Source organism: Geospiza fortis, unplaced genomic scaffold (genome assembly GCF_000277835.1).
Source record: "Geospiza fortis unplaced genomic scaffold, GeoFor_1.0 scaffold461, whole genome shotgun sequence".
NCBI lineage: Eukaryota > Metazoa > Chordata > Aves > Passeriformes > Thraupidae > Geospiza > Geospiza fortis.
The window spans coordinates 185,596-196,747 of NW_005054463.1; the positions used below are offsets into that span (position 1 = coordinate 185,596).

The 11,152-nt window shown below is 48.4% G+C and overlaps 1 protein-coding gene across 2 annotated transcripts in view; it reads right to left on the bottom strand.

Annotated features, from left to right (window-relative positions):
- Positions 1-7,749, bottom strand: part of LANCL1 (LanC like 1) — a 20,540-nt gene extending 12,791 nt beyond the window's left edge. The window contains exons 1-2 of one of the 2 annotated variants that reach the window (XM_005427958.2): positions 7,612-7,749; positions 7,335-7,452 (exon numbers count right to left, since the gene is read on the bottom strand). In XM_005427958.2, the coding sequence (XP_005428015.1) occupies positions 7,335-7,452; positions 7,612-7,695 (202 nt within the window). In that variant the 5' untranslated portion in view covers positions 7,696-7,749. Of the gene's footprint in view, positions 1-7,334; positions 7,453-7,596 lie in introns of both variants that reach the window. The other variant, XM_031062776.1, reaches the window with a different exon arrangement.
- Between the last annotated feature and the right edge of the window lie 3,403 nt (positions 7,750-11,152).

The following is an 11,152-nucleotide window of genomic DNA, read 5'->3' on the forward strand; positions in this document are numbered from 1 at the left end:
GCTAGCAATTCTAGAGAGAGCTCAGCTGTACAGTGCCATCACTCAAGTCTGTAAAGATGTGGATATGAAGCCCATCTTTAAAGGGGAACCCTCCTTTTCCAACTAGAAAATGTCAAGTGACTCTCCTTGATTTATTTAGTACCTAGCACATCTTCTACACTCTTATTAGCCTGATAGCTGTCTGAGCACAACTTGCACTCTTGACTTATCTGCTTTAATATAGAACTTTTAGCTTTGTAAGTAGTTTCTATTCCCACTGCCATCATACCACCCTAATTATGCACATAAGTATCCTGCCAAGACCACTGCAGGGATTGAGTTGTTAGAAAGTAAACCTCACCATTGTTTTCCTCTGATTTCTTTGCCTCTCCTGTTTTATAACATTTCTCACCCCGTATTCTCTCAGGCCCAAGCATCTTTGGAAAGACTCCAAAAAACCACTGACCTGTACTAAAGGATGAAGCTGCTTTCCCAAAACATTCACTTTTCCTTTTACTTAAAACTGAAAGGTCTTATAAACTGCATCTAAAGCCAGTTTTCTCAATTCATTCCTGGTGTCATTTGATACTGGCAATACTCCAGGTAGCCACGAAAGCTGTTTGCTCACCCTCTTCTGTCATAGTTGGGCAGAGGAGAGAGGAAAAAAAATTAACAAAGGGCTCATGGGATGAGATAAGGATTGGGAGAAAAAAAACATTCTAAGGGAAAAACAGGTTCAAATTTAAAGGTATAAAGTAAATTTATTATTAACAGAGTCAGAGGAGGAAAATGAGAAGTAAAATAAACCTTTAAAACACATTTTTTTCCCCCAGCCCCTCCCTCCTTCCCATTGACAGCACAGGGAGACAGGGCATGGTCAGGTCATCATTCCTCATCTTCTGTTCACTCAGGGAGAGGAGTCTTTTCTCAGCTATGCTGTGGGGTCCCTCCCACGGGACACAGTAGTTCCAAAACTGTTGTGGCAGGGGTCACTTGTCCACAGGCTATAGTCTTTTAAAGACAGGCTGCTCTAGTCTGGAAGCAAGGGCCCTGTCTCTGTCTGTCTCTGGAAGCGGAGCCCTCTCGCTCTATTTGGGTGTTCTACTGGATCACAGCTTGCTGTGGCATCCACCCACTCTGGCACGAGCACTTCTCCCACAGGCTGTGAGTGGATCTCTGCATTCCCTGTGAACTTCATGCATTACAGGGGCACAGCTGCTTCACCACAGCCTGCAGAGGAATCTTGGCTCTGGTGCTTGGAGCACCTTCTCCCCCTCTTTCTTTCCACTGACCATGCTTTCGCCCACATGTCCTCACTTCCTCCTCCTTTCTGACTAGAAGACAAACTGCTGCTTGTAGTACCACTGTCAACAACTCCCACCAATTCAAAGATTCCTGCAGGATCCTGCAGCACCAAGAAGTTGATCTCATCTAGGTTCCATGCCAGGGAATTGCCCATCCCGTTTCTGTGCTGGCCAGGCAGCCCTGCCGCCATCGTGCAGGCAGTGGCAGCCACAGCGGCGCTGGTGCTGTTTAACGCCTCTCCTCGTGTGCAGAGGTGTTAAAAATAAAATCAAGGTGTGCAGGTCCCACAGGTACATAAGGTGTGATCTGCAGTCTCTCTGTTTGGCTCATGTGTCTGTACATGTGAGGTGCTGGGAAGGAGAAGCTGCCAGCCTGGCCCTGCCCTTTCAGCCACAGCGCTGTATTGCCACAGGCTGTGCCAGCATCGTGGCAGCTGTGGGGCCTCCCTGTCCCTGGGGAAAAAACTGCCTGTGTTCTGCTTTGATTTTCTTCTTAAATATGTCATCACAGAGGTGTTACCACCCTCTCTCATTGGGCCAGCAGTGTTTCCATCTTCAGAGCCATCAGAGATTGGCTCTGTCAGACATGGTAGAAGCTTCCAGCAGCTTCTCACAGAAGGTACCCCTGTGGCCCTCCCCTGCTACCATAAATCAGGCCATGCCAAATCAACACAATTCCTCAAGGAACTCCTTCCTCCCAAACTGATCAGAAGGGCGCAAGCAGTGCTGCCTTCAGCTTGCTGGTCCTACAGTTGCCATCAGTGAGCCCCAGAGGGGACAAGGCAGCAGAGGAGGGCAGGCACGAGCATGAACAGGCAATGTTAACAGGTGTATTTAGAGGGATACAAAACAGTCACCTGGGTGGGGATATCTGGTATTAACCTGTGTGCCGAGGTGCAGGTAGAGTATTTCAGAGGCAGTGCAGGTCAGAGACAAGAGTATCCAGGCAGTGGCCTTGGTTCAGTTAAGGCAGTGCTGCTCTGCAGAAGCTCTTCCACAGCTCTGCCTCACTCCCTCTCCAATGCCCTCCACACCCCAGCTGACTGGGTAGGTTTCTGACCGACTGGGTGTTTGTTCGGCATACTTTAAGTGGTACACAAACATGGCATCACCAGACACAGGGAGCTAGGTAGGCTGTGGATCTGCTCCATTGTTGTGTGCCCTGGAGGTCTGGTGTTCAGTGTTCCACTTGGAAATGTGATCTAATTTTGTGACCTCTGACTGTTTCCACTCAGAACTGCCATACAGTGGCTGCCTGTGGCCTGCTACTGCCAAAGATGTCTGGGCTTTGCCCTGGTGATTATTTACTACTGGATCTTTTTCTCTGTAGTTTCTCAGATGTCCAATTTTTTTGCTTCTTGCCCCTGCTGCAGAGCTGAATGAGATGAGGAATGCATCAGAGAGTCCTTGATGGTACAGGGCTGCACTGAACACGTGCTGCTGAAGGACCAACAGGGCTCTGCTGACTGAAACAGCCACCTCCAGCATGCAGAAGGACAGTACACAGGAGGTGAGTGTCCATGCCTGAGATGCTTGCTCACTGCAGGGAATCAGGAGGCCAAAGTAAGTCCTGCATGCCTCACAAAGCCTCAACACCTTCAGAAGGACAGTAAACAGTACCTCTCTCCCCTCACCCTCCTGCAGGGTAGGTACAGAGGTAGGTACTACTTTGCATTAGAGATTTCTTTAGAGTGGGGCAGTGGAGTTACAGACAATTGTGCCAGCTGTGCCAGAGTTACAGCCAGCTTGTGCTGATGCCCTGACTTCAGCAACCATTGCTTTCAACAGAGCAGGCACTGCTGGAAATACCAGGTAAGGTCTTGCTTGTGACCTGAAGCTCTGCAATAGGCAGAAATGTGAGCTAAAGCTCTGCAGTAGGCAGAAAGAGAATCTCATCCATATGATCATTCTGTTGATCAAAGAGAAGCTGCGCCTCAACTTCTCTGCAAGTTTAGACTTGCTCTTTTGTTGGCCTGCAAGCAGTTCGCTTTGCAAGCAAGTTATGCCCTTAGACTGTTCTGAACATGCCTGCTTGCCCAGCAGGAGCTGAGCTGTGCTTCTTCTACCAAGGAAAGGAGGTTACCACAAGAGGATATTTTGTTCCAAACCAACCACCTAGAGTTATAAAGATCTCAGAGATCTTGCACTGACCCGGGCAGTAAATCAGCCAGCAGCCTCAAAGCAAGATGTCAAACACAGAGGGAAGAAGCAGAATCCTATCTCTGCACAGTGATGAAGCCTGATGGTTTCTAGTGAGACAGCTGGTGCCATTTTATTAAGTCAGGCATGGGGTAAAAGAGCACGGATTGCCCAGCTTTATTGCCCAGCTCAAAGGATAATTAGCATCTCTCCTGGTGCAGACACATGGGATGCTCCTTGCACCCCTAAATGCATGCCAAAGCCACACTGCATGCAACAGTGAGACACCTCTGGAAGTCCACGTTCAGAACTGGCTGGGGAGTCAGTTTGCAGCTTCTCTTCTGACTGCATGATTGATTATCCAGAATGCCTAAGCATTTATCCTGTCAAAAACCCTGGGTAACAGAGCTTCTTCTGTTAAACTTTTTACCCCCTCACAAAATCCTACAACAGGTTAGGTTAGCAGGGATCAGTGGTGATCTGCTCCAACCCTCTGAAAGGAAGGTCAACCTCAGATTTGCATGCCATTGCTCTGGGCCGTGTCCAACACTGACTATCTCCAAGAACAGAAAATTCACAAAAACTACCTGCCAAGCATTTGGCAGGAAGGTGGTTTATGTGAGTGACCCAAGGCACTCTATTATCTCTCAGCAAATGCAGCCTCACTTTCTCTTGTTCTGTAGGGATTATCTGAGAATTGCCATTATTCTGAACAGGACTAAAAGGGACGTAAATTCTCTGGGTTCTGAGGTTAAAACGAACATATTGCACTAAAGTGAATGAAAAGTGTTTTTGCAGAAGTTTTCATGAACTGGTTCAGTTGTAATTTCATTCTTACATGGATTTGCTTTCAAAAGACAACTGAGCCCTGCTCCTTGTTCCTACTTGCCAGTGGGCCAGCCAAAAGCTGTGGATGGGGCAGGCCAGCTGAACTCACTGGGCAGTTTCAGAGGCCCTCTGTGACTCAGACATTGCCAGAGAAGGGAATGCTTAAATGGGAAACAAATTCCAAATTAATTACCACAGTGTGGAGGAAGGTGAATCTCTCCCTTATATACCTCATCACCCAGGAAGGATGCAACAGGCCAGTAGGCACTGGGCTCAGGAGCATCCTGGCTTCTGCAGTCACCTATGACAGGAGTGAACTCCTTCCACTCACTTTCCATCAGCTATGCTCCCAGTCAAGGCAGTCTTTGGAGCAAGGCCTTTTGCATTATCACAAACACCAACAGGCATCCAGGTATCCCTCACTATCCTCAGGCTAATCTGTTTGGAAATGGATGAGGCTGCTGTGCTTCTACCAGGATCTGAAATATTTCTGACTCAGAATTAGCTTAGAGCAGTTTAGCCTCCCTCAGTCAACACCATGATAACAGGGAAACAGATTAGGGAAAAACCTCTTCCAGCAGCCTCCCTAAACTGATGAAGAGCCAAAGCAGAACACAACAGCTGAGGCTGGTCTGTACCCAGGCACATACCAGGGCCTGCCTATGGGATCCTGATCTCTACGGGGAACCGAATGAGAATGTAACAAGATGATTAAAATATGTTTTGAGGGCATTCAGCCATACACTGGATAATCTTGATCCAAAGGGTGTTTTCACTGCCTCTGAGCTGAAAACCTGAGTCCTTCCTTCCCCCTGCTTCAACTTCATGTGCCAAGAAGCCATGGCTTCCCTGGCACGAGTGCACGCTGGGGGAAAAGGGTTCTGTCAAGTGTGGTGGGAAAGAAAGGAGCCCCAAAGTAAAGTGCCAGCATATGCTGTGTATTACTGAGTGCAGTGTAGTACACTTAAGCACGTTACATTTCACAGAGTTTGTGCCAAGAGAGCCATATTTCAAATCTCCCTTATTAGCAGCCACGAGAGTGAGGGCTGATTTCAGACTGCTGGGCAATGATTCACATGAGGAGATACTCAACAAGCCTTTCCTACACAAGCAATTACAGGAAAAAGCTGCTGTCTTGGCCCAATTAATTTTGTCTCTGGAAACCAGCTCTGAATAAATTAATATAGCTAGAATTGGAAAGGAAGGTAGGGTGACAAAGTTATAGTGTAACATCTGCAAATTTCACCACGCTGGCTGTGACTTCCAGGAAATCTGTCCATGGATTTTTTCCTATTAGCCAAGGCAAGAAGGCTGTGTGCCCATTGAGGAATGATCAATGGGAAGAAAAGAGAAGAATCCCTCTTGAGAAACTCCCTTCCAAATGAAAACAAGCTGAAATCCTGAACTAGAGTTCTCAGCCACTTTTTCATAACCGCAGTCACTTTTCAACACAAAGTACCTTCAGAAATGGAATATGGCCTCTGACCAACACAAAGTACCTTAGGACAACCTTCAGAAATGGAATATGGCCTCTGGGGAAAAGTGTTTTCCTTCTCCCTAAGAGTACTAACATCAACTATCCTCCTGGCCTCTGAGGAAAAGTGTTTTCCTTCTCCCCAAGAGTACTAACATCAACTATCCTCCTGCTTTGTCTTCTGAATTTTCTGGCCAGAGGCAGACTCTGCAATCTGCAATCATGACCACCTTTACCATAGCAGTGCTTCTCATCAGAGGGGACCCCAGGGCAGGGTCACACAGACTGGAAAACTGAACATGTCTGCCAAGGTGAAATCAGCCAGCACTCAGCAGAAATGTATAAATTCACTGGCAGCAGGAGCAGAGTGCTGCCAAGACAGCAGCTGATGAAATCAATGTTCTCCCACGCTGGAATTTAATACTGGCATCCTAGCATTTCTTATGAACTGCTCTGCAGTGCTCTTAGTGCCTGTCTGCCTTACTAAAATTTTGAAGCAGGCATTTCTAGCATTGCTGTCATCAAGCTGCAACGTTAGTTTAGCACCAACACACTGAACACCACTCTCATAAGCAAACTGTTGGCATTAAGATCCACTGCACCCACACACAAGCCAGCCACACCCAGATTGTACTGCAGAAAGTTGCCATTTGTGATTGCAGTATACCGCAAAAAGAAAAGCAGCAGCACCAAAAAAATCTTGCAGCAAGCATGAGATTAATTTCAACTACCCTAGGGTCCCTCCATAGGGCCTGGCACATCACAGAAGGCAGGAGAGATGTCAAAGCACACAGCAGAAGTTGAAGTTGGGCCACAGAGAAAGGTGTGCCCTCCTTGGCACCAGTGGGTAGAAACAGGGAGGCAAAGGCAAGGCACACTTCCAAGGAAGGAAAACCAGGTTGAAAATGCAGAATAGGAGAAAGACAAGCTCCTGGAAGCTTTGCAAACAAGTTAGTATGAGGAAGGCTTCCACACTTTGTTATACTCACATTAGTATTTCTGCTCCTTCTGGCAGGCACTGGAGCAAAGCTAGCACTCACTAAGTGGAGTGGCACTACCTGGGGAATAGGAATGGAGCAATCTTCCAATCAGACAAGGTCATCAGATAAATTACAGCCCGAACAGAAAAGACAGACATTATCTCAGGCCATTAAGCTCACTGCTGCCTGATGCAAGGGCTCCTTGCAGGTAAATGACTTACCATGTGCACCTGCCTACTTCATGGAGCAGTGGATGGAGCACTGGTTTTGTCATCATCATCCCCACCATGGCTAGATTAGAAGCATGTCCCTTTGAAGGCTCCCATGCCTATCCCAAGCAAGCGTTGACTTTCTCTGTTGTGTGTTAACAGTTCAGCACTATTAACCAAGACTAGACCCAGTCCTGCCCTGTTTGCAGAGCTCTTCGCTCTGCAGCACGAAACCTACTTCAAAAATGGGGAGTCCAGAGAAAGACATCCCCTTGTTCTAATGGACTAAAACATGCAGAACAAGTGCCATTCTTGACGTGGATCTACCGTGACCATTCCAATGGCCAAACCCCACGGTCTGCCAGGTGCTGATCCAGAGGTGAGCTCCAGGGAGCTGCTGCTCCATGGGACCCGACCCTACCTGTCCAGCCAGTGTACGCGGTGCAGTCATGCGGGTCGGCGGACCTGAGGCCCTTCTCCATCTGCTGCAGCAGCTCCCTGATTTTGTTATTCAGCCGCTGCGTGAATTCGGGGGTCAGCTGTGGAGAGAAAACCCACCAAACGTGAAGGCAACGTCGGTGGACATCGGTACACCGGGCATCCCCGGGGAACCGCGTTTGGAACCAGACAGGTGTCAGCTCTACACGGCCTGGGGACAGATCCCCCGGGCAGAGCCGCCTCACCCCAGCCCCGCTCACCCGCCCGGCCGCGTCGAAGTAGCTGGTGGCCAAGGACTTGTCATAGTCCGCGTAGGGGTTCGGGAGTGCCCGCTGCGCCATCATAGTGCCGCTCGCCCCGGCTCGGCTCGGCCCCGTTCGGCTCGGCCAGGCCCGCCCCGAGGCCTGTTGCAGCAGGTTGTGTCTGCTTTAGAGAGCCCTGTGGAGCTGTGGTCCCTTGCAGCTGATCATGCAGCGTTTCCTGCAGCTGATCATCGAGGGGCCGGCTGCAGCTGGCCCTGTGGGGTTTGGGAGCCTCTGCTGCTGGGTCTGTGTGCTTTAGAGAGCCCTTTGGAGTATAAGGTCGCTCGCAGCTAGTCTTGTGGGGCTTAGGGACACCGTAGGGCTGAGGGTAACTGGCTCTGTCTGGCTTAGGGAGCCCTGTGAGATTTTGGCCCCTTACAGGTGGCCCTGTGGTGTTTAAGTCCCATTCAGGGGGCCCTGTGGGGTTTGGTTCGGTTGGCTGTATGGAGTTTGCAGGCCGTGTGGGATTAGGGGCCCCTCACACCAGCCTGGAGTGAATGGGCACCACATGGGTTTGTGTTGGTGCAGGTGCTGACAGAGGGTCAGCCCAAGGAGAATGTGCTGAGTCCTGCAGCCCCCAGCAGGATTTCCTCACTTGGTGTGGGACCGAGCTTGGGTGGGGGACAGGGGCTCTTCCTTGCTGTCCCTTGTTGAGCTGCTGCATCTCACCCGTGCTGGCTGAGCTACATCTTCCTCATGAAGAGGTTAGGTCCCCATAATTCATAGGCTTGAGCAGTGCTTTTATTCTCAAGTGCAGCATAACTGTGCTGCCATGCTGCTGGGGCTCTCCTTGATGTTGTCGTGGGGCACTGTGCCCCTGTGCAGCCACCCATGTACATTGTCCTTGTTGCTGCCTTGTTGCTGGTAGCATTCATTGGACTCACATGTCCTTTTGTGCTGTGTTCCTCAATGCAGGCCTTGCTGCTTGGTGTAACACTGTGCCCAGCTCCCTTTCTATTGACTCCATGGACCTGGGATGAGTTGTGATGTCCCTGCTTGAGGTGTGGGTGCTGGAGTGTGTTACAGATGCAGCTTTGGGGCTCCCCAGCACTTCTAGCACTGCAGGCTTGCGTGTGTGCCTGTTGGAGAAGCACAAAGGGATGTATGTGGCTGAGCTCGAAGCTCTTGGTGGCTTGTCAAGGTCTAAGTGCAGTGACCCTGCCCCTTGTAGGAGCTGAATCCACCTGAGTGGATTTAGGGGAAACTGCTGCTCTAATAATTTACACATTGGTGACTGTGAACACCCTGAGACTCCATTAGGCTGCTGCATTCATGCCTGTGACAGCTGTATTATGTAAGGGATTCTGGGTTTCTGTCCATATGTCCATTCTTTATTACAATCAATAAAATTAGATCTTAAAGAAAAAAAGTAAATTTTTTCACGATATGGCAAGAAACAAGCATAAAAGAGGGAATTGCAATTATGTTTGCTTTCAGTTAATTTTTCACTCAGCTGTTGCTTGTTTAGTGAATTTCAATCACGTAAACATTGCCTTGCATTCAAGGCAGGGAGATGGACTGCAGTTTTAGTATTCAGGGAGGCAGCTCTAGCATCAGCAAAAAATAATGTGGAGTCTTCTGCTTAAGGCCAAACCCACAGCCCTATATTATGGTCTTCCATCTGCAGGTCAAAGCAGTATTCACTGCCCTCCTTCCCTCGGGCACAGTTCAGTATTAACTTCCAGCATAAAGCACAGCATTTCAGCTTCAGAGTCTTTGATTCCTCACATTAGTTTTTTTTCTCCTGATCACTTAAAGACAAAGATGGTTCTCCCAAATTATCCTGCCAAGGAGTCATGTTTCAGTATATTATTTTCAAATTGGTCATGGTCACTTTGGCGTTGATGCTGCCCAGGATGAACCCAGAAATCCAGGCTGCAGCTGTCACTCAGAGCCCAAGGAAGAGACTCATGATTCATCCAGAGTAACCTGCCCATGCAGAATGGGGAATGAAAGAAGGAAGTGATCTTGAGAGAAAAGCTGCTCCTGTGTTCTTGCAATCCCAGTCCCTTTGGGCTGTTTGGGAGTGGTGGGCCTGGTTGTTTGCTTTGTCTGAAAAGGATCATGCTGTGTTCTCTGAAAAAAACAAAAAATTAAAAGCTGTTACAGCAGATCTGTTCAGAACACATCTAGAGAGGAGCTGTGTGTGCATGCAGCTATGAGAGCACAGGGAAATGGCGAGAAAGAAATCTCTAGTAGCCTTCCTGGCTGTCCCATCACAGTTAGCCCCACAAAAAATCTGTCTCTGAAGTGACTTGCAATCAGTGCTTGAATAGATGTCCCCACATCTTTCTACCTGTGACAAAACTAAAGGATATAATACTTTCTGCTCCACAACATTGTCTAAAAGACAAATCCTTACTAAATTTTAGCAACATAAGAATCCTGGCTGTTGGTGGTCCCAACTGGAGTGGTAGCATATCTGTGAATGAAATGGATGTTTCACAGTCCTCCTTGAAGAAAACCCCAGCATGCCTGGGTGTCTGCTCCCTCCTCATTCCAGTGAGGATATGAAACCAAAATCTCTGACAGATGTTACAGCTGCTTGCATCCTACATGGCATCCTGCCTGAGGGCATACAGAACCATCTTCCTGAGAGGAGCTGTCTCCTGCTGGAGACTGTCCTTCACTGCCTGTAGGCATCCATCAGTTCTGTAAACTCACCTGCAGCGAATCTCCATGCAGCAGGTGCCCAATGTGGGCAGGGTGGATGCACACTTGCAAGTGGCCTTTCCAAAATGGTGCTTTGCCATCTGCCCTGCCTCCACAGCCTCCTCTCAGGGTCAGAGCAGCCTCACTCAGCAGGCTCCATGCTGTGAGCCAGATGGGCTTGGCATGGTAACCCCACAATAGCAAACGTGAGGGTTGCTTGTTCTCCTTTGCAGTTGTATGCTGTATGTCAGGGAGTGCAGTGAGCAAGGGTAGAGTGTCCTTTGTAGCCTTGTCAGCTAGAAAAAGGAATTTGAGAGGCTGTGTGGAAGTGCTCCACAGAGCATGGTCATCCTCAAGGAGTGTGAGAATGTCCTGGGAAAATGTACTGGCAATGTACTTGGGCGGTGGGAGAGGTTTCGTCTGCTGGAAAATTGCCCAAGGGATGTCTCAGCAGAATACTACCTCACAGAACTACTGCAAGACAAGATTTTTGTGGACATTTAAGAGGTGTAATCCAAGCTGTGGCATTTATATCCTCATCTCTGCTTTGGTTTGTTTCTTTTTGGTGTTGGCTTCTTTGTGTTTCTGTTTCAGACAGCACAGAGTAGAAGTGAGAAGCTTCCCAGCTGTATTCATTGGCCTCTCTTACACATTATTTATTCAGCAGCAGCATAGCTGAAGGTACTGTATACCTAAGATTGATGTCCAAAGTGTCCTAGGACATACAAAAGATCAAAATCAAAGATGCCCTTTTCTTCATTTTAAATAACAATTTTGAATATCAGATGTTGTTTCTGCCATGGTGCTCTGTGTAAACTAGAGATAACTCTAGAAACTTTGCCATTCT